Here is a 22982-nt window from a genome sequence, read left to right on the forward strand (position 1 = left end):
GCAGGTGCTCGACAAACGTGTCTACAAATGACTGCATCGCTGTTCGCTGGCTGATTTCTCCTGTAGTGCTCCTTTCTATGTTTGAATTTCTAAAGAAAGCCGAACCATGGACTAACGTTCTTTCATTTTTGTAGCCTTCTTCCTTGTCACTGGGGCCTTGGTTCTTCTGTCTGTCATCATGATATAAATGATCGGGGCCTCTGCACCTGAAGCCATGATCTCGCCAAGCTCCTCCCTATACATCGCTCGTGTCTGTGCCCCTGGATTTTACACCCTGAATTGCACAGCAATGTTGTGCCAATTCTGCCTTTCTTTTATCAAATTGTGGCTGTTTTTAAGGTATTCACACACACACATGCACACACACGCACATGCACACACAGGCACACGCACACACACGCACACGCGTACACACGCACACAGAGACGGATGGACCCTTGGATGAAGAAACCCAAGCTGTTGGAGTGCAGTTTGGGTTTCCTCTTGCGCGCGGCCGTCTGACTTGTATCTGAGAGACTGGGTTTACCTTTCATGATTAAGCTCAGTGGTGGGAAGGGAAGAGGCTGGTGTGAGAGGGGAGTCCCAGGAATCCTTATCTCTTTAACCACAAGGATTGAAGGTTTACTTATGCTTGCTCCTGTTGTCATTTAACTAACTTCCTAAGCTGGCTCTTAGAATTTTTTTAAATTGATTTGTGGTATTTGTGTATTTGAAATGCAGAGATAAAGAGAGAGATCTGCCACCTGCTGATCACTCCCCAAATGCATGTAGTAGCCAGGGCTGGTCAGCCTGATGGTAGAAGCAAGGAGCTCGGTACCAGTCTCCCACGTGGGTGGCGGAGAACCATGGACTTGACCCTTCACTTGCTGCCTCCCAGGGAGCACACAGGGAAGCCGGAATTGGAGCTGAGCCAGGACACAAATCAGCCTCTCTGATTTGAGATGTGGACAGCCCACGACACAGCTGAAGTATTAAGCAAGAATCCTGGCCCTTGAATGCCTTGAATATGGTTTGCAATAGGAAATCACGCATGCAGTGCCGCGGTATGTCGTGTAGATGTCTGAGTCAGATGTGGTTCATTTCCCAGAGGTCCATGTGCTGACGCAGGTGGCAGCACCTTTAAGAGGCGGGGTTTAGTGTCAGGTGATTGGGTCCCGGGATCCCTCAGGGATGCTTGTGCACTGTCAGACCTCTTGGAACCCGAGTGATCCCTGCAAGAACGGGTTAACCAGGAGGCTGGCATTGTGGGAAAGCCTCAGTCAGATGCCAGCATCCACATAAGTGCTGGTTCCAGTCCTGGCTGTTCCACTTCCTGTCCACCAGAAGATGGCCCAAGTGTTTGGGGCTCTGCACCCACATGGGAGACCTGAATGAAGCTTCTCGATCCTGGCTTCAGCCTGGCCCCGCTCTGGCATTTACAGCCGTCTAGGGAATGAACCAGTGGACGGAAGACCTCTCTCTCTGTCTCTGTCTCTGTCTCTGTCTCAAGTCTGACTTTCAAATAAATAATTTAAAAAAAAATGAGTTAAATATGTGAGCCTGGCACCTCCCCCTGGCACCCCTCCTGCTCGCTGCTGATTCTCTGCTGAGATTTGTTTCCAGTTTTTTCTTGGTGAGGGGACAGAGACAGAGAACCCCATTGGCTGGTTCGTTACCCAGATGCATGTAAGTGGCTGAAACTGCGCCAGACACTCATGCGGGTCTCCTGCGGGGGTGACAGGGCTCAGTCATTTCAACCACCACCTCTGCCTTCAGGGTGTGCCTTCACAGAAAGCAGAAAGGAGGAGAAGAGCCGAGACTCCGCCCTGGGCACTTGGATGTGGGAGTGTGGACATTTTGACTGCTGGGCCAAAGCCTGCTTCGTCTATACTGGGTTTTCACGCAGACGGGAGGGTCCTCACTGGATGTGGAGAGTCCGTGCTCCTTGGACTTCCCAGCAGCCGAAATCAGGGGCCAAACTGACCTGTTCTCCGGCCGTGGGTATCTCATTACAGCAGCACCAATTGGGCTCAGACACATAGATCACATTTTCAAAGACTTGGCTATTCTTAACAAGCGGCTTTCAGAGCAGAGGAGGATCCATCCAAATAGGACCGAGTTTTATTTAGTTCGAATTGCTGCCATGGAGTTGACGAAGTGTGACACGCAATTAACTAGCCACAAGGAGTGACAGCTCAGTGCAACGGCATGCTAGGGTAATGTCAGCTTCTAGCAAGGTTCAAATGGGAAATGATAGTGCTTCCGCCGCAGTATTACTAAGGGTGAACCTGCGGCATGGAACCGGTACCTGTGCGTCTGAGCAGAACTGGTTCTTGTTTAGCAATCGTTTTCTTTTTCTTTTCTTTTTTAAAAGATTTATTTATTATTTATCTATGTGGAAGGCAGAGTTACAAAGAGGCAGAGGGGGGGAAAGAGGGAGAGAGGGGGAGAGAGGGAGAGAGAGGGAGAAAGGGGGGGAGAGGGAGAGAGAGGGAGAGGGAGAGGGAGAGAGAGTCTTCCATCCACTGGTTCACTCCCCAGATGGCCGGAGCTGTGCCAATCCGAAGCCAGGAGCCAGGAGCTTCTTCCTGGTCTCCCATGTGGGTGCAGGGCCCAAGGACTTGGCCATCTTCCACTGCTCTCCCAGGCCACAGCAGAGAGCTGGATCAGAAGTGGAGCAGCCGGGACTAGAACTGGCACCCATATGGGATGCCGGCACTGCAGGCGGTGACTTTCCCTGCTACACCACAGTGCAGGCCCCTAGCAATCATTTTCATATTCTGTTTATGAAGCATTGCTGGCGACTGTAGTTATGGCCGAGAGGGAAACCACAAAACAGTACGTGTGAGATTTCCCGCTTTTAAGAAATGCACCTCCCCCCCCCCATTTTGACCAATGGCGTCCACTCCACCGCCCAGCCCAGCCCTGGGCAGTCTTGAGCCCTGGGTCCTCACCTTGTTCAGGGTCAGAGTTGCCGCTTGCACTGCTTTTCCCAGAGCCATGTTTTCCCGGATTTAATCCCTTTTTTTTTTCCATCGTGGTATCTGTTTTGTTTGCTGCTGGCAGTCTGTTGGCGAGGGGGCGGGAGCTGCCATGGGACAGTGTTTGGTGCGTCTCAAGGACTCAACTGAAAGTTGAAAAAAATGAACGCGGTGAGCACGTGATCACAGAGGGGACGCCACAGCCTCGGCTGGCGTCCTGCGCTGAGTCCCCTGGATGGAGATGGACAGCTCCCTGCGGGAGGCCTGGGGGTGGGGTGTGTGTGTATGGGGTGCATTCTCAGGTCAGCAGGGGAGTGAGGAAGGAGAAAGGGTTCAGGGAGGAGCTGATCTTCAGTGGGGCGGGAACGGAGGGCTCTGCCCGATGCCCCTTCATGGCCAAGGCCGTGGGACCCACCGGGACCATCCATTGCCCATGGCTGGGCTGGCTCCTGGTGCAGAGCCCAGCAGCAGCTGTTTCCAGTGGCTGGGAGTGGGGGTGTTAGCCCTCAAGAGGGACTCTGAAGAGAGCCCCCCACCTCCCGCCCCTGCCCTCTGCAAGTGGCAACAGGGAAGACAGATGTCAGTCAAGCCAGGGCCTCGTGTCTTGGCTCTTTGAGTGGAGCCGCCTACACCCACCCAGCCTCGCCGCAGTGCCCGGGGGCCCTGTAGTGGCAGGAAGGGGACCCCTCCCCTGCCCCACCTCCTGCATCCTAAGACATCAAATCTGGTTATTGCACAACGCATCCGATTGGCGTTGTCAGCAGTGGTCTTCTCTCCACCTTTCTTCCCAATCGTGCAGACGGGCTGCGTGCAAACAGGGCACGTGCCTTTTCTCACTCAGACTCGGGAGCTGCCCCATGGTATTCTGGGAGTCTGTAGCTCCTCCACCCCCAGCACTGAGAGCAGTAGGTGAGGAGGGCAGGCCACAGACCCAGTCTCTGAGGAGCTGCCCCTGGTCCCTGCCCCATGAGAGAGGCCACATTGCCACACTGGATTCTAAAGGGATAAAACGTAAATCATAAAAACCTCATCAGACGGACCGTGCTGGGGGGCTTGTGTTGTGGTGCAGTGGGTTAAGCCTCTGCCTGTGATGCTGCATCCCACGTGAGCATGGGTTCAAGTCCCGGCTGCTCCACTTCCCATCCAGCTGCCGGCTAATGCACCTGGGGGAAGCAGCAGAAGGGGACCCAAGTCCTTGGACCCCTGCCACCCACATGGGAGGCCCGGATGGAGTTCTGGGCTCCTGGCTTTGGCCTGGCCCAGCCCCAGCCATTCCAGCCAGATGGAAGATTCCTTTCTCCCTTTATCTTTCTCTCTGTAACTCTGCCTTTCAAATAAATAAATACATCTATTTTTTTTTTTTAAAGACCGTGACTGGTTCTGCTACCTTCCAGCCCTGTGCACTTGGCTCACTGGCATTCCCCCGCGTCTCCACGCCACCTTCTGCGTTGAACCTGTGCAAAGCTGGCAAGTGAACTTGCACCTCAGGCTGCACAGCATTGCCTGGACACACCGGGTGCTCGGGAGACGTTCTCATCAGTGAAGTTCACTCCCCTGTTGGGGACTGCTCTGTCTTAGGAACATGTGACGGGAACGTATCTGCTTTTACAAACTCTTAGATAAGCACAGATGGCTGATCTTCAGTGTGTTTACAATCTTGTTTAGCTTTTGGGTGCTCAAAGTTAGGTTTCACTTACTCCCGTGAATGGCGCTCCAAAGGATTTGTTACGGAGTGAAACATAAGCGCTCAATAAATGATTAAAAAGTCAAATGTGTGTGAACAGGTTTGCCGACAGCTTATTTGTAGGAGTTAAAGCAGAAAAGGATTATATAAAAAGATCAGGGAAATCGTTCAGAGCCTCAGATGATATAAAATGTGCATGCACTAATATTTACTTGTACAACCTGTATAAAAATCTGGAATTGGGTCTAGGTATAATGTTAGCAGAATGAGCCAGTTGATTGCGATGGCGTCATTTGTGTGTGTGCATCTCAACACAGTGGTGAGGCAGGTAGACCAGAAGGAAAACTGGATGTCCACCCAGGGGTTGCAGGCAGGTGCACTTGGGAATGCTTTTGTCAAAGTTGTCTTTCGTGGCCAGCAGTGGTCAGTAAGGCTACATTATTGCTTTGGTACTCTGTTTTCTGACAATTGTGCTTTCTAAGGTAGACGTACTTTTTATTTATTTTTAAAAATCTGTCTGAGATGCTAAGAGAGAAATCGAGAGAGAGAGAGAGAGAGAGAGAGAGAGAGGTACAGTCTGAGAGCTCCTTTCACCTGGTCTCCTCTCCAAGTGCCTGATAGCCAGGGCTGAGCTGAGAGCCAAGAACTCAGGCCAGATCTCCCATGGGAGTGACAGTGACTTGAGCACTTGAGCCATCCCCTCTGGCCTGCATTGGTAGAAGTTTGAATCAGGAGCCCAAGTTGGAGGTGGAACCCGGGCATTCTTTTTTTTTTTTTTAAATCTTTTATTTAATGAATATAAATTTCCAAAGTACGACTCATGTGTTACAATGGCTTCCCCCCCATACCGTCCCTCCCACCCACAACCCTCCCCTTTCCCACTCCCTCTCCCCTTCCATTCACATCAAGATTCATTTTCGATTATCTTAATATTAGAGTTAGACAGTGTGAGAGAGAGAACAGAGAGAAAGGTCTTCCTTCTGTTGGTTCACTCCCCAAATGGCCACTATGGCTGGCGCTGTGCAGATCCGAAGCCAGGAGCCAGGTGCTTCTCCTGGTCTCCCACGTGGGTGCAGGGGCCCAAGCACTTGGGCCATCCTCCACTGCCTTCCGAGCCACAGCAGAGAGCTGGACTGGAAGAGGGGCAACCGGGACTACAACCCAGTGCCCATATGGGTGCCGGCACCGCAGGCAGAGGATTAACCAAGTGAGCCATGGCGCCAACCCGGAACCCTGACATTCTAACGCGGGCTGCAAATATTTTCAATGGTATCCTAATTGCTAGGCTAAACTCTTGCCCTCGACGTTAAGATTTTTTTTTTTAATATTGCACCAACTTTCATTGGAGAAGAGTTTTCCATTTTCCTAGTAACCAGAGCACTTGGATCCTAGCAAGTGGATCTGGTCCTTGCTTGAATTCTTTCTCCCGGGGCCCGCTGGAAGTCAGGCCCTGTGTCCCAGGGAACAGGTGAGCGAGCGGGAGGGTCAGGTCCGGATGGGGCCGGTGCTCTGTCGGGGCGATGGCCAGTCCATGAATACAGAATGCTCAGTAGAAAGTCCAGTCGTGGTCAGTGCCGTGGGAGCAGACTGGCCGCAGTGGACTCTGAAAAGTGAGGATCCGGGAGAAGCTGTCAGTGGGTGTGGAGCCGCAGGAAGTCAGGATGGTGCCTTGCATCCCGAACCAGCCTCTCCGCTGTGTTCTTTGAGCAGTTTGAGCTCCAGGTTGGGTATCCCTCATCCAAACTGCTAGCGACCAGAAGTGCTGTGGATTTCAGACCTGTCAGCTTTCGGAGTATTTGCTTGTACCTAATGGGTTGTCTGTGGCTGGGATCCAGTCTCAACACAACGTTTCTTAGGCACATTATACCCATAGCTTGCAGGTCCTTTTAGGCAATATTTTAAGTATTTTTGTTCATGTTTTATGGTGTGGATTTGTTCATGGTGTCATGTCAGTGCTCAGAAAGTTTAACTTTGCGTTAAATCTGTTAAACAAATTGATAGGAATTATATACTACTATGGTCTTGATAATTGTGTGACGATTTTAACATGTACTTTATAAGAGTGAGGTTGAACATATTCCCCTGATTGTGTATAGCCCTTGCCTATTTTCCACTGGCCTATGGTCTCTTTGCTTCTTTGGTGAACTCTTTATTTAGCTTCAAATACAAGGTAAATTAAAAGTATATTATCTCAAAAAATAAACTATATAAGGAAAGAATCCCAACATCAAATCATGAAAGCGGTTAGGATCTACTTTTTAAAAATCGCAACATAAAGTTAGATTTTGGTTAATATTTTAAGCCTAGCACAGCACACTATGATGTTGTCAAATCCACTCCAACAAGGATACTATTTTCTTAGATTAAAAACGTCTGGGGGTTGGGACTAGTTCCGAGTCTGGTGTTTGCACTGGGGATGCTCAGGCTGCACTGGGTGTGACTGGACTCCGGGGTTGGGTCTCGAGGCTGGGCTGGTGGCGCTGCAGGACACAGGGCGCTGTGCTGACCGCCTCGCGTGTTGTCTTCCAGTTTTCACTGAAGACCTACACTCCAGCCTCTACTTCGTCAATGCATCTCTGCAAGAGGTAGTGTTTGCGAGCACCTCGGGGACCCTGGTGCCCTGCCCGGCTGCAGGCATCCCTCCCGTGACCCTCAGATGGTACCTAGCGACGGGCGAGGAGATCTACGATGTCCCCGGGATCCGCCACGTCCACCCCAACGGCACTCTCCAGATCTTCCCCTTCCCTCCTTCAAGCTTCAGTACCTTAATCCACGACAATACTTACTATTGCACAGCTGAAAATCCTTCAGGGAAAATTAGAAGTCAGGATGTCCACATCAAGGCTGGTGAGTACTGGTGCTTGCACTTCGTGACCTGGGTGGGGTGGGGGTGGGGCAGTGACAGTCAGTGCCGGGCAGGGGAGGACCAAAGAAAGCCCTGTCACCAGTCCATGTGCACCCTACTCACGACTTCTGAGAGTGTTGTCTTTTTTATGATTTTATTTGTTTATTTGAGAGGTGGAGTTTGAGAGGGAGAGGCAGAGAGAAAGGTCTTCCTTCCATTGGTTCACTCCCCAGATGACTGCAACAGCTGGAGCTGAGCCAATTGGAAGCCAGGAGCCAGGAGTCTCTTCCCGGTCTCCCATGCAGGTGCAGGGGCCCAAGGGCTTGGGCCATCCTCCACTGCTTGCCCAGGCCACAGCAGAGAGCTGGACTGGAAATGGAGCAGCCAGGACTAGAACTAGCGTCCATATAGGATGCTGGCGCCACAGGCAGAGGATTAACCTATTGTGCCACAGTGCTGGCCCCTTGAGAGTGTTTGAAGGTTTGCTTGACTAGATTGCAGGGAACCTTACTGTTTTGGAACCAAAACTTGAAAGTAGAGGTCACCAGATTGGTTTCATTTTCAACTACCTGTGGATCTGGTTTTGCTGTCATGTCAGTGTGCAAACATGTGTCCCAAGGTTGCTGTATTTTTTTTTTTTTAAGATTTATTGCTTTATTTGAAAATCAGAGTTACACACAGAGAGAAGGAGAGGCAGAGAGGCAAAGAGGCAGAGAGAGAGAGAGGGAGGGAAGTAGGGAGGGAGGGAAGGAGAGGGGTCTTCCATTCGCTGGTTCACTCCCCAATTGGCCGCAACAGCTGGAGCTGCACTGCTCTGAAGCCAGGAGCTAGGAGCTTCTTCCGGGTCTCCCGCATGGGTGCAGGGTCCCAAGGACTTGGGCCATCTTCCACTTTTTCCCAGGCCACAGCAGAGAGCTGGATTGGAAGTAGAGCAGCCAGGACTTGAACTGGCGCCCATATGGGATGCTGGTACTGCAGGCCTGGGGCTTTAACCCCCTGTGCCACAGCACCAGCCCTGTTGCTGCATTTTGACTGACAGATCCCTGACTCAAACTCACAGTAGCTCAAACTCGCCATGCTTGCTTCAACCCCTCCAACCCCCACCTCCTCATCCTTCCCTACCCCATCCCGGGGGAGCGGAAAAGGAGACAAATGACAAATGTTTGATCTAGAATACCTGTGTCCTGTTACAGAGAACAGAGTAAATCCAATAGCTTTATTCTCTGGCCCTCCCCCCACCCCTGGCAAAATAAATATTGTTTTCACTCTGTCATTCATTACTCAAATGTTGTTCATTTATAAATCCTGGATTGGCTATGGTCTTCTTAATAATGTATTACAGCTTAAAAAAATCAGCATTGATACGAATCAACCCAAGGAAACAGCCTGAGACACACAGGTGTCCAAGGCCTTACACAGAGGACACAGTCTGCAGCCTTGTAGTAGTCACAAGGCCCTTAGCATACCTATATCTCTGTTAGCAAGCAGGTTTTTTTTTTTTTTTTTTTTTTTTTTTTTTTTTTTTTTTTTTTTTTTTCTGACAGGCAGAGTGGACAGTGAGAGAGAGAGAGACAGAGAGAAAGGTCTTCCTTTGCCGTTGGTTCACCCTCCAATGGCCGCCGCGACCGGCGCGCTGCGGCTGGCGCACCATGCTGATCCGATGGCAGGAGCCAGGAGCCAGGTGTTTCACCACGCTGATCCGATGGCAGGAGCCAGGAGCCAGGTGTTTTTCCTGGTCTCCCATGGGGTGCAGGGCCCAAGCACTTGGGCCATCCTCCACTGCACTCCCGGGCCACAGCAGAGAGCTGGCCAGGAAGAGGGGCAACCGGGACAGAATCCGGCGCCCCGACCGGGACTAGAACCCGGTGTGCTGGCGCCGCAAGGCGGAGGATTAGCCTAGTGAGCCGCGGCGCCGGCCAGCAAGCAGGGTTTTACAAGTTTACTTAAAAGGCAAAGTTACAGAAAGACAGAGAGGGAGAGAGGGAGAGATCTTCCATCTGCTGGTTCACTCCCCAAATGGCTGCAATGGCAGGAACCAGGCACTCCGTTTGGGTCTCCCCCATGGGCGTCAGGGGCCCAGACATTCGGGTGTCAGCAGGGAGCTGGACAGGGAGCAGAGTAGCTGGAACTCCATCTGGTGCTCCTACGGGATGTTGGCAATGCAAGCTGAGGCTTAACCCACCGTGCCACAATGCTGGCCCCCAGGCTTTCACAGTTTTCAGTCTAACAATACTTGAGTAGACTGACATCCTTGGGTAGAGTGACATGGTATGATGACAGAGCAAAGAGAATGTCACTTTGACTGTTGTGTCATACACCAGTCGCTGGAGGAGCGTTGTCATAATTTCCACGGCAAGTGAGAGGGTGCTGGCGGGAGACATCACAACAGGTGCCGTTCTGAATTCCCGAAGATGAGTCTTTGATAGAAGCCGTCAGACACTCGGCTGTGACTCATGCTGCCAGCTAGTCATTTCCCCAAGTGTATTTTGATCTCCATGACACGTTCATGAATTCCAAGACCTGCACAGGAATTGCACTTGCGAATGGGAGGAAAAGATTGACTTTAATCAAGAGATATGGGAATTTGATATGTCAACTCATTAAAGCAAATGAAGCTTATATGGGGATCTCTAAGCCTGACAAACAGAGATACCGTGACTGCTTTTTACGTGGCAGGCTGAACGTTTTAATGATATGTTATAAAAACATATTTACAATCTACAAAGCACCACTTGTAGAGGAACTTAGATCTGCGTATATTAATCCATTTTTTTTTCTGTTTTGGGCTTCCTGTCAGATAAAGAATTAAATACTAGGCCGGCGCCGCGGCTCACTAGGCTAATCCTCCGCCTAGCGGCGCCGGCACACTGGGTTCTAGTCCCGGTTGGGGCGCCGGATTCTGTCCCGGTTGCCCCTCTTCCAGGCCAGCTCTCTGCTGTGGCCAGGGAGTGCAGTGGAGGATGGCCCAGGTGCTTGGGCCCTGCACCCCATGGGAGACCAGGAGAAGTACCTGGCTCCTGGCTCCTGCCATCGGATCAGCGCGGTGCGCCGGCCGCAGCGTGCTGGCCGCGGCGGCCATTGGAGGGTGAACCAACGGCAAAGGAAGACCTTTCTCTCTGTCTCTCTCTCTCACTGTCCACTCTGCCTGTCAAAAAATAAAAAAAATAAAAAAATTAAGAAATTAAAAAAATAAAAAAGAATTAAATACTTCTTCCAGCTGTCAGAGAACGGGTTGAACGACACTGGAGGGGCGAACGTTGCGTCACATCATCTTGCATTTGTGTCCACGGCCCCCATCTTCACAGCTGTGCTTTGTGTGCTGGTGTTGTGGGCGTGGGGAGGCCGGTGGAATAGGACTCGGCGCACACACACCCGTGATGTCAGTTTGCACTTCAAGAATACATCAAAAAGGTCACAGAAAATGGAATTAAAAGATAGGTTTATCCTGGTGCAAAGAAATGCACAATCTGTGCATAATTTTTCATCATGCGCATTTGCCATCTGAAGATCCCTTCCGTGAGATGGGCAGGCGTATTGCCCAGATGCACTTTTTGTCGTTTAATTTGACTTCCTATAAGGCACACACATCGTGGTTGTAATAGTCTTTAGACCATTTGTTGGATACCTGAAAACCCGATTTCTCTGTGGCTACACAGATAACCAGTGCAGAGCTGGGTGGTTGTTCACTAGGGCATGTGAAAGACACTTGAGCGTACCTCCAAAATTTTGTGGAAAGATGAGACAGGCTCTTGGGATAGCGGTGAAGTGGGCTCAGATGCCTGCGTCCTGTATCCGAGTGCGTGGGCTCAATTCCTGCCTCTGTTCCTGCCTCCACCTTCCAGCTAACATGGCCGCCAGGGCAGTAGATGAGGGCCCACGTGATGGAGTTCCCGCCACCCACAGGGGAGACTGAACTGGGTTCCCAGCTCTTGGAGGCCAGGGCCATTGTGAGCATTTGGACAAGGGAGCCGGAAGGTGGACTCACTCTCACTCTCTCTCTCTCTCTCTCTCTCTCTCTCCCCTACTCTTCCCCTCTTTGAGTGTACATCTGGTTCTCAAAATCATTGAAAGGAAAAGTTTAACCTTTATGAAAAAAAAAAAAAAAACAGAACTAGGAGGTATTTTTCCATTATTTTGCATTAAAGCTTTGAGATATCCACATTTGTGTTACCCATGGACAGCTCAGTTCAAATAGTCCCTCGTGGGGTATCCTCTGTCTGTCATCGGGTCATCCTCAATGTCTAAATGCCCCCTAGGTTGGTATAGGTTGGTACTGGGATTTTCCTGGAATGATCCATTGAGCATGATGGATTCGTAGTGTTTTCCTTTAGCAGCACCAACTTTTTTATTATTTTTTATTTTTGACAGAGTGGACAGTGAGAGAAAGAGACAGAGAGAAAGGGCTTCCTTTTGCCATTGGTTCACCCTCCAATGGCCGCTGCAGCTAGCGCACCGCGCTGATCCGATGGCAGGAGCCAGGTGCTTCTCCTGGTCTCCCATGGGGTGCAGGGCCCAAGCACCTGGGCCATCCTCCACTGCACTCCCGGGCCACAGCAGAGAGCTGGCCTGGAAGAGGGGCACCCGGGACAGAATCCGGCGCCCCAACCGGGACTAGAACCCGGTGTGCCGGCGCCGCAAGGCAGAGGATTAGCCTAGTGAGCCATGGTGCCGGCCTCCAAGTCTTGTTCTTAGCAAGGCCCCTCAGTTTCCATGTAGGTCTCGGTGGGTGCCAGCCCTCAGGTGAAGAGGATTCTCCCGTAGCAACAATCTGAGTTCTTTCTGATATAGAATAAGAACCGGCTGCAGATGGAGCAGCCTTGCCGGGTACCCGTGCTGTCTGTCCTCAGCAAAGGCAGCAGCTGCAGGACTTGGGGTCCCCTCAGTCCCCCACGTGATTGCTTCCCCCCAGTAAGCTGTGCTCAGCAACGTTTGGCTGGGACTGCCGATCGCGGCTAGGGTGGAGGCGCAGCTTCCGTCTCCCTTGAATGAGCGCTGAACAAAAACAGAAAGACAAAGCCTATGAACTTGGGGCCGGGAAGGAAGATGGCCCTGGAAAAACTGGAAGTAACAGGGGAGCCTGGGACCACCGCCTTCCGTCGGGTCACGTTTCTCAGTGGAGGACACCAGAGTCCGCTCACAGATCTGTCCAGAAGCTTCCTGTGCGGTTGCCCACACGCGGAAGGAGCAAAGATGGATGGACAAGGCCACAGCCTTCCCCTGACATCCGTCAGGCTCCTCTGAGCGCCTTCCCGATGGGGCCTCCACCAGGGATGGCCAGAGTCCTGCCAAGTTGACCAAGTTCCTCCGTCTGTGATGTGGCAATGTTTGGCCACCTTTAGCCAGAATCCGACTGGACCCGTTTGGCAAGGGATCCCCTAACCTTGATGTCCCCTCTCAGCCATTCCCCATCACAGACCCCTTTCCCTGCTCACTGCCCCTAAATCCCCACTTGTCCTCATTGTGTTTGGAGTTAGATTGCTCTCCCCTAAAACCGTCCTGACCCTCACTGTAGTAGACCTGCATGAGGTCCCCTTACCTTGTTAACAGTGTTGGAGGAATTTCGCTTTCACACTAAGCCTGTGGTGTGACTGCCTAGTGCAGTATTAGCAGTAGAAAGAGTTGAGCTGTGCAACTGTGAGCTGATTGCTAAGTGAAAGAGGCCCGTCTGGAAAGGGAGATGCAGTAGGAGTCCTGGCTGGATTCTGGAATTGGCTTCTGGAATTGGCATGCTCTGGACATGGTGGATGGATCGGCGGCTTCCGGGAGCTGACAGTTAGGGAGGGAGGACGGCACACAAGTGAGTGGAGGGGATTATTAGGGCAGGGCAACTCTACACAATGCAGTGAGCAGCTGTGTGGCGTCATGCCTAGGCTGGGAGTCCATCTGAACTGTGGACTTCCACTAACACAGTGGACTTCTCCAAGAATCGTAACAAATGTGTCATACAAACGTAAAATGCTAGTAATAAAATACAGATGAGGTAGAGAGAAACATATGGACACTCTGTGAAGTTTCTCTATAACCTGAAAAACGTTCTAGAAAAACCAAAATCTATTAAAAAATACCTAAAGATACTGCAGGTAGATTAATGTCTAAATTGAGCCTCCAGGGAAAGGGATTGAGAGGCTGAAAAGAAAAAAATAAAGGGGAGTATAGAAATGCATGCCAAAGTTTCCAGAATCATGAAAACCCACAGATCCACAAGGCTCAAGGAATCCCAGCCTCAAAATATGTGAGAGAAATATACAAAGTCACATTGCCGTAAAACTTCTCAGAGCCCATGGTAAAGAGAAAATGTCACAAACAGCCTCAAAAGAGAAGCGCATCACACACAGAGGAAACATAAGGGTGACAGTAGATTCCTGTAATCTGAAAAGCTGGGATTCTATACCCAGTGGGAACAGATTTCAAAACTAAAGATGAAAGAAAGGCTTCCTCAGACGTGCAAAAATGGACAGAATTCATTAGCTGCTGACACCCACTTCTAGAAAAGTCCTACAGGCAGAAGAAAATTCACACCTGATGGAATCCTGGATGTGCTCAAAGACGAGAATGGAAATGGAAGCCATGTGGCCAAATAATCCAACTTTCCAAGATCGAGAGTCCTTTCAAAGGTGGTTGGCTGCTTCCATAAAAACAATAAGGCACGGTTTGTGGCATACGAGGAGTTAAAATGTATGACAGAAATAGCATGAAGCCCTAACGACATGGAGTGTAAGATCGTAAGGTTGTTGGGCTGTTGGGCTGTATGGGAATTTGTGTAATATTATCTCCTTGTGTATGATGACAAATGACAGAGTATACTTTAAAACCTAAAGGAATGCTAACGTCACAAAACAGAGTTATAGCTAATAAACCGATAAGGGAGAAAAATAGAATTATTAAATGATACTCAACCCAGAACAAGTAAGAAAAAGGGAACTAAGACTGGATGGTGAAAATAGAAACCAAACAGCAAGCTGACAGGCTTAAGTCTGACCCCATCACTGTTGCTGTTAAATGCTTATGCTCCTGTCATCTGAATTAAAAGGCATGGATTGCCAGCCTGGACTCAGCATCACCTAAAAGAAATACCATTTAAATATAAAGATACAACTAGATTAAAGGTGAAAGAATGGAAGAAAATACCGCATGTGCACCAGAGCCAATCGGGCTACTCCAAAGGAAGTCACGCGAGCTGAAGTAGGTACCCTCCTGTCAAACACAGTGTGCTTCAGCTCCAGGAAGGCTGCCGGAGCGAAACAAAGTCACTTCATGGTGGGAAAGGGACTCATTACTTAAAAGGACATGACTGTTCTGAATGTTTATGCCTCTAACAAGAGAATTTCAAAATATATGAAATAAAAACTGGTGGCCTACAGAAGAAACAGAACCACCTACGGCTGAAGACTTCAATACCATTGATGCTTCTGTCCACTGATAGAAGTGGACAGAAAAGCAGTAAGGATGAAGAGTGACACCTGCCAATCAATTTGACTCAAGTGACGTGTAAGTGAACGGAGCCCGATCCAACAATAACACGATATTCATGTCTTCTGGGACACACAGATGTTGGCTAACAAGGACCATATTCTGGCAATAAAATATCCTCAGCACTTTTTTTTTAATTTTTTTTTTTATTTTTTTTTTATTTTTTTATTTTTTTATTTTTTTTGACAGGCAGAGTGGACAGTGAGAGAGAGAGACAGAGAGAAAGGTCTTCCTTTGCCGTTGGTTCACCCTCCAATGGCCGCCGCGGCCGGCGCGCTGCGGCCTGCGCACCGCGCTGATCCGATGGCAGGAGCCAGGAGTCAGGTGCTTTTCCTGGTCTCCCATGGGGTGCAGGGCCCAAGCACCTGGGCCATCCTCCACTGCACTCCCTGGCCACAGCAGAGGGCTGGCCTGGAAGAGGGGCAACCGGGACAGAATCCGGCGCCCCCTCAGCACTTTTTTTAAAAGTTTAAGTGTGTTCTTTGATGCCAGTGGAAATGGCATTCAAGGAGAAAGCACTAACTGTAACATTTCTGGGAATTCCTCCTATCTCCATGGTAAATGTACTTCTAAATCCTATGCACACCAGAAATAAAGAGGGTGTGGAAGAGGAGATGGAGCAAGGAAGAAATTAGAAAGATTTTGGAACTGAGTTAAATTGAACACAAAATAGTCTAAGAATTACAGGTTCACCACTAAAGCCACATTGAGGAGACTGCAGCTCTAAAGTCCATACTAAAAAGAATGCAAATGCCTCAAATAGTTATCATAGCCTCTATCTCAACACTAGAAAAGAGAATGAAATTAAAAGAATAAGAAGAGAGACATAATAAAGATCAGTGTGGAAATCAGTAAGTCGTAAAAGAGAGAAACATTAGAGGAAATCCGTGAAACCGAAAGTCAGATCTTTGAAAGAAGTTCATAAGAGTGATGTACGGATGGCCCGAGTGAAGAGGAAAGCGCGGGGAGGCAAGTGGGTCACATCCAGGAAGAGGGGTGGCATCGCTGTGTTTTCCAGACACTGACATAGTAATGCAGGGACATACAGAACAAGCATGCGCCGACAGACTCGACACTGAGATGAAAAGAAAAGCCCCTAAAACATGAAATACCAACACTCAGGAAGAAAATATAAACTGAATACCTGACATCTGTTAGAGAATTTTAACTTGCAGGCAAAGTCTTCCTGCCATGAAATTCTAGGATCAAATGACTTCACTATTGAATTTCACTCAACATTTCAGGGGGAAACAAAAAGTCTAAGCATTTTTTCAAAATGTTGAAGAAATTAGAATAATGGGCAAGTCAGTTTACGAGGTCAAAATGGATGCTGAACAAGACACATTACTGGAAAAGAAAACCAGAGACAGACGCCTTCTGTGACTATGGGTGTAAAACCTTAAAGGATGAAGCGTCCTGAACATGCAGGGCCTACCTCTGGAGTGCAGCATTAGTTTCATATATTTTTAAAGATTTATCTATTTTACTTGAAAGGCAGAGTTACAGAGAGGCAGAGACAGAATGAGAGAATGAGAGAGAGAAGGAAGGAGAGAGAGAGAGGGAGGGACACAGTAAGGGGGGGGGGGGTCTTCCGTCCCTGGTTCACTCCCAAAATGACCGCAACAGCCGAAGCTGAGCTGATTCAAAGCCAGGAGCCAGGAGCTTCTGCCGGGTCTCCCACGTGGGTGCAGGGGCCCAAGCACTTGGGGCATCTTCTACTGCTTTCCCAGGCCGCAGCAGAGAAGCAGATCAGAAGTGGAGTAGCTGGGACTCAAACCAGAGCCCATATGGGATACCGGCACGGTAGGCGGCAGCTTTACCTGCTACACCACAGCGCCGGCCCCTAGTTTCATATTTGATGGTTCTCCAGTGTGAGTCATCACATTATTTTGAAAGTGATCATGGGAGCATTCCCACTGGTACAGAAAGGCTTGATGGGGTCTGGCGTTGTGGCATAGCGGGTAAAGCCACAGCCTGCGATGCCGCATCCCATATTGGCTCTGGTTCGTGTCTTGGCTGCTCCCTTTGCAATCCAACTCCATGATAATGGCCTAGGAAAAGCAGTGGAAGAAGCCTAGATGCTTGGGCCCCTGCTACCCACGTGGGAGACCTAGAAGAAGCTCCTGGCTCCTGGCTTCTGCCTGGTCAAGCACTGCCTGTTGCAGCCATCTGGGGAGTGAACCAACAGGTGGAAGATCTCTCTCTCTCTCTCTGTCCCTCTCTCTCTCTCTAATTCTGAATTTCAAATAAATAAATCAGTCTTTACAAATAAAGGAAAGCGTTGACAAAAATCCAATATCTACTATAACAATAATGAAAATAATAAAAACCACTTAGAAAACTAGGAGTAGTTTCCTCAATCTGATGAAATACTGAGGTAGCATCATATTTAATGTCTAAAGAGTAAATGCTTTCTTCGAAGGTGAAGAACAATACCAACATCTGTAATCTCACCACTTCCATTCCAAGAGGTTCTCACCAGGACAATAGGACAAGAAAAAGAGGAAGAAATGACCTGGACTGAAAAGAGAGAATTTCACATGTCTTTTTTATAGATGGCAATCATCAATATGGAAAATCTAGTGGAATACACAAAAAGTTACTGGAAATAAAAATGTCTCGGTATCACGGTATACAAGGTTAACACACACACACACACATACACACACACAAATAATAGGTAGAAATTTTTAAAAACATTAGAATCAAAACCCAAGAAATACTTGGGAATAAGTCTGGCCAAACAAGTAAAAGACTTATGGACTCAAAACCAAACAAAACCAAAGAAGATGGAAATAAAAGGAGAAATAATTTTCTGTCTTGCCTTGGAGAATTCAGTGTTATTAAGATGTCAGTCGCTGGCGCCACGGCTCACTAGGCTAATCCTCCGCCTTGTGGCGCCAGCACACCGGGTTCTAATCCGGGTCAGGGCGCCGGATTCTGTCCCGGTTGCGCTTCTTCCAGGCCAGCTCTCTGCTGTGGCCTGGGAGTGCAGTGGAGGATGGCCCAGGTGCTTGGGCCCTGCACCCCATGGGAGACCAGGAGAAGCACCTGGCTCCTGGCTTCGGTTCAGCGCGGTGCGCCAGCCATAGCGGCCATTGGAGGGTGAACCAACGGCAAAAGGAAGACCTTTCTCTCTGTCTCTCTTACTGTCCACTCTGCCTGTCAAAAAAAAAAAAAAAAAAAAAAAAAGGATGTCAGTCTCCACAAAATGGTCTACAGACTCAGCACCACCCCACCGAAAACATCAGCAGCCATTTTTAAAGCCTTTGTTTAAAAAATAAAAACAAACTGATGAGTGGATTCTAGAATTCATGTGGAAGTACAAAGAACCTAAAATAGCCAGAGTTACCTTGGAAAAGGAGTAGTTGTTTAGGAAGGCTGCACTACCCAGCTTTAGTACTTGCAATAAAGATAGCTGCTGTCTGTGTAAGTAATATGAAGTAGCTTAGAAGCAGACCCACACATGTCTGAACAGCTAAAACGTGAGCAAAGTGCACAGAAATTCAGGGGACAAAGGACGATCAGGTCAACAGATGATGCTGGAAAAATCATTATCCACGTGCTGTGCCCCAGAGTGAAGACTGACACAAAATGGATCATAGGGATAAATACAAACCTAAAACTCTATAACTTCTTGTCAAAAATGAGAACAAATCTTTGTAGTCTTGGGTTGGGTAAAGAATTCTTAGCTATGACCCCAAAAGCACAATTCGTTAAACAAGACTATAATGGATTGTATCAAAATCTAAAACTTCTGATCTTCTAGACACTGGTAGGGGGATTAAAAGGGGAGCCATAGCCCCCAAGTAAGTCGTCCTAAAACATGTGTTTGTTAAAGGACATGACTAGAACGAAATCTGTAAACTCAAGAATAGAACAGAAAGCAGTAACATTGAAGAGACACTTCACCAAAGAAAACACACGCACAGAGCGCTCATGAACTGACGCTTGACCTCGTGCATCGTCAAGGAAATGCAGAGTAAAACCCCCACGAGATAGAAGCTTCCGTCCTCGGTGGAAAATTCAAAGGACCGAGCAGCCCACGTCAGTGAGAATGTGGAGCGGCCGGGACCCGCGTGTTTTGCTGGTGGGGGTATGAAAGGGTGAAGCCCCCTGCAGAAACATTTGGGTGGTCTCTCTAAAAACGTCACACCCACTACTATATTCCCGCTATTCTATTCTTAGCAACATACACAAAGATTATGCTCACAGGCTTTCACGTGACCGCTCCCAGCCACTTTATTTATCTGAGCTCAAGTAGCCGGTCCACAGGCAAATGAGTGGCCAATTGTGGTTCATTCTCCTGGTTGACTGTTACTCAACAGGGAGATGGAACAGGCTGTTCATGCGCACAATGGCAGGCAGGAATCTGTGAATAAAGTGTACATGCTGTAGATTCCATTTACACCAAACTCTAGAATGTGCACACAAACCCACGGTGAGGGAAAGCGCAGTAGCTGTTGTCTGAACAGGGGGATCGGGGAGGGTGGGGGGAGGTGTTCTACAAGAGAAGATGGGTGCTTCTGCGTGAAGCACCTGCTCAGGGTCTTGGTGGGCCATCATCTCGATTGTGGAGGTGGACACAGGCCACACACATCAATAACACAGCCAGCCCTTATTCTTTTTTTTTTTTTAAGATTTATTTGTTTATTGGAGAGGCAGTGTTTCAGTCAGAGAAGGAGGTCTTCCACCCACTGGGTCACCCCCCGCCCCCAGTGGCTACAACAGCTGGAGCTGGGCTGATCCGAAGCCAGGAACTGGAGCTTCTTCCGGGTCTCCCACGTGGGTGCAGGGGCCCAAGCACTTGGGCCATCTTCCACTGCTTTCCCAGGACATCAGTAAGGAGCTGGATCGGAAGTGGAGTAGCTGGGATTTGAATGGGATACTGGAGCAGGGTATGGGTGCTTAACCCACTACCCCACAGCGCGGGCCCTCATCCCCTTGTTTATCCTGCGTTCACGTCACCCAACATGGCCCTACACCCGTGGCCACAAGTAATTACACTAGGGGAGAGAAGTTGACTGAGCTAGGCCGCCAGTTCCTCTGCACTCTGGTTTTCCCAAGGCCATGTGCCAGAGCTCCCAGTGTCATCAAAGGTAGCCCAGGCAGGTTCCTCTTACCAGCAGTCAGAAGGGCTCCGTGAATAAGTACAAGGCATCGTGCTAAATACTTGAAGCCGTTTTCTGCTCTGCACAGCCGTGCAAGGCAGATGGGCTCCCATTTTTGATGGAGGAGGCGGAGGCCACTGCGGGGCTGTTGTTGGCTGCCCCTAGCAGCTGAGGTGGGGAGGCGGTCTCCCCTCTGTGCCCTGTGGTGTCTGGACGGCGCCATGCTTCCTTCCGTCTCTCCATCTCTCCCTCCTCCCTGGCTGCCTCACGTGGGCTTCTCATCCTTCAGGGCAGCCGAAGAGCCCCCTCCCTCTCCCGACCACTCCTGGACGTGCGTTCGCATCCCAGCTGTCCCTACATTGTCCACAGACACCCTCGGTCACCCCAGGCCTGAGGTCCCGCCTTTCTATTGTTTCCCTCATTGTTGTGCTACATGGATTTTCCTTCTTCCTTCAGCCGATTGTTCCATAAATGTGAGGGTTTCCGTGGCCCCAGGACGTCGTTCAACATGACAGGTGTTTGAGATGTGCTTTTGATATTTTTCAATTAACAAGTAGTCAGCTGAATCTATTTTTAACATACAACAATTTTTTTTTCTAATAATCTAATGTTGTGTCTTGACCTCTGTCCTCAGATTAGCACTTACCAAATCAGAAGGAAGTTGGGCACCTGCCTGCCTTCCCCCCTCCCCACCCAAAGTCTTATCCATGTGCCTGAGGGCATTGCAACATAAATAACAAGTGAAAACCCGCCAGGGATGCTGGTTGAGAGAGAGACCACCAGGGTGGAAGGCTGTATGTGTTAGTGTCGTCAATGGCACAGTTTCCCTCCTTTTTATAGCAGCAGCCCTGGTTCTGCATTTTCTTCTGTGCTCCACATATTACGAGGTTGGCCTTTTCTAGTAACAATTTTCTCACTAAAATATGAACTGAAGGTTCCCCTTGCTTGCTGATAAGGTTTGAACTGCTGAAATGCTAGGTCTAACAGAGGGATATCTCCCAGTGTACACCAACTGTGTGGTCTCTTGCCCAGTACATAGGACTGGTTTTCCCCCAAAGCCATGTTACCATAGATTCTCTTGATTAACCATGAAGTTTGTAAATTTGAGTAAGGAAGGTGTGGTTTGCCATGGCCACAGTTGGCAGCCCTAAAATCAGATCCCCTGCATTTGTGCACTGATCGCTAAGATCTTGGGTCTGCTGCCCCCAGAGGTTTCCTGGGGGACACTCTAGATCTTCTTCATACAAACACAACTGGGAAACTCGCTCCCTGAGCCCATGATACCTGCTGGGAGCACCTGGAGTCCCTGCTCCTCCGCCTGGATGTGGGGCAAGCTCTCAGGTGTGGTGAGTTCCCTGTGGGACCAAGGGGGCTGGGACCTCACTGAAGCCACACCCACATGTGGTCACGTCCCCTCTGCACCCCACTTCCCGCCGCTGTCCCTGCTGCTCCTGGGATCGCAGCCTCGGTCAGTCACCTGAGCCCAGCTCCTCTTCTCTAGGATCTGCCTGTGGAGAGAACACAGTTTATGACACCAACCGTCAGATTGTAGTGCAGGTGCCAATCAAATTTAAAATAAAGGGTGTTTTGGCCTGTGTCTTAGGTTTCTAACCAGTGTCTGTTTTAGTAATTCCTAGTAGTTGGTTATGGAACAGAGGCGGAATTGGCCCCAGTGTCTTAGGAAGCTAGCGGTGACCCCAGGAAACTTACATCCCTCTGAGCTGAGGACATCCCGACAGATAGTGTGGGCTTGTGCCCCAGGAAGAAACAACTCACTAGAAAGATGGAGATCTCTGATAAAAGCCCACATTTAAACAAAATTAATGAACAGTGGCTATAAATTCAAATGTAGACTATGTTCTACAGAAGGATTAGAAATTCTCTCAGGATGCAAGTTCCGTGCGTCTGTTCATTCTCCAAATACTCCCTGGCACCTCCTACGTGCCAACACTGTTAGAAGTTCTAATATGATGCTTTGAAGGCTTGATATATGGTGGTATTAGTGCAGTGTGTAATCTAGTGTGGCGAGGGGCGGGGGGGGAGAATTTCTTTCTACTGTGGGGTTCAGGGCACCAGGGATGCACACTTCCACAAGAGCTGGGCTGGTTGAGATTAGCCCACAAGGTAGAGGGAGCAAAATTCAAGGGGCTAAAATTGTGGCTCTGGGTGAGGGGCAGCACTGTGGCATAGTAGGCTAAGCCTTCGCCTGTGGTGCCGGCATCCCGTATGGGTGCCGGTTCTAGTCCCGGCTGCTCCTCTTCCAATCCAGCTCTCTGCTGTGGCCTGGGAAAGCAGTAGAAGATGGCCCAAGTCCTTGGGCCCCTGCACCCGCGTGGGAGACCTGGAAGAAGTTCCTGGCTCCTGGCTTTGGATCACTTCAGCTCAGGCCATTGTGGCTGTCTGTGGAGTGAACCAACAGATGGAAGACATTTCTCTCTCTGTCCCTCTCTCTGTAACTCTACCTTTCAAATAAATAGATAAAATAATTTAAAAAACGGTGGCTTTGGGGGAAGTCCTGGCATGGGGGCCTCACTGGGCAGCTAAGGAAAGGAGCATTTTCCCATCTAGGTGTAGGTGCCTGGCCTGAGGGCTCTCCCAGTGCGCTGGGTTTTAGGTGCCAACACTAGGAAAATCCCCATGTGGTCACCCTATATGCTTGTGGCGCCCATGCCCAGGCCTCCTACATGGATGCACGCCTGGTGGGAAGGTGTTCCCTGTGTCTCCTGGAGCAACTTCTGTTTGTTCTTTCCATAGAACTTGTCCCCTTTGTCTTGATTTCTGTTGAAATCTCCCCTCTGTGAGCCACTAGCAAGGTCTGTGAGGTTTGGGAGGTGGAGACATTGCACAGCACAGAAACAAGGTCACAGATTCACACCAGGGTACACAGCTCCAGCTGGAATCATTGGAATCAT

General features: G+C 49.5%; 1 protein-coding gene across 3 annotated transcripts in view; it reads left to right on the plus strand.

The window, feature by feature from the left end:
* The window catches only part of DSCAM (DS cell adhesion molecule), a 722199-nt gene that overhangs the window by 114325 nt on the left and 584892 nt on the right, over positions 1–22982 (plus strand). For all 3 annotated transcript variants that reach the window (XM_070071799.1, XM_070071800.1, XM_070071801.1), the window contains exon 2: positions 7174–7491. In XM_070071799.1, coding sequence (XP_069927900.1) covers positions 7174–7491 — 318 coding nt within the window. The remainder of the gene's footprint in view (positions 1–7173; positions 7492–22982) is intronic.

The sequence above is a fragment of the Oryctolagus cuniculus genome, chromosome 4, assembly GCF_964237555.1.
Source record: "Oryctolagus cuniculus chromosome 4, mOryCun1.1, whole genome shotgun sequence".
Taxonomy (NCBI): domain Eukaryota; kingdom Metazoa; phylum Chordata; class Mammalia; order Lagomorpha; family Leporidae; genus Oryctolagus; species Oryctolagus cuniculus.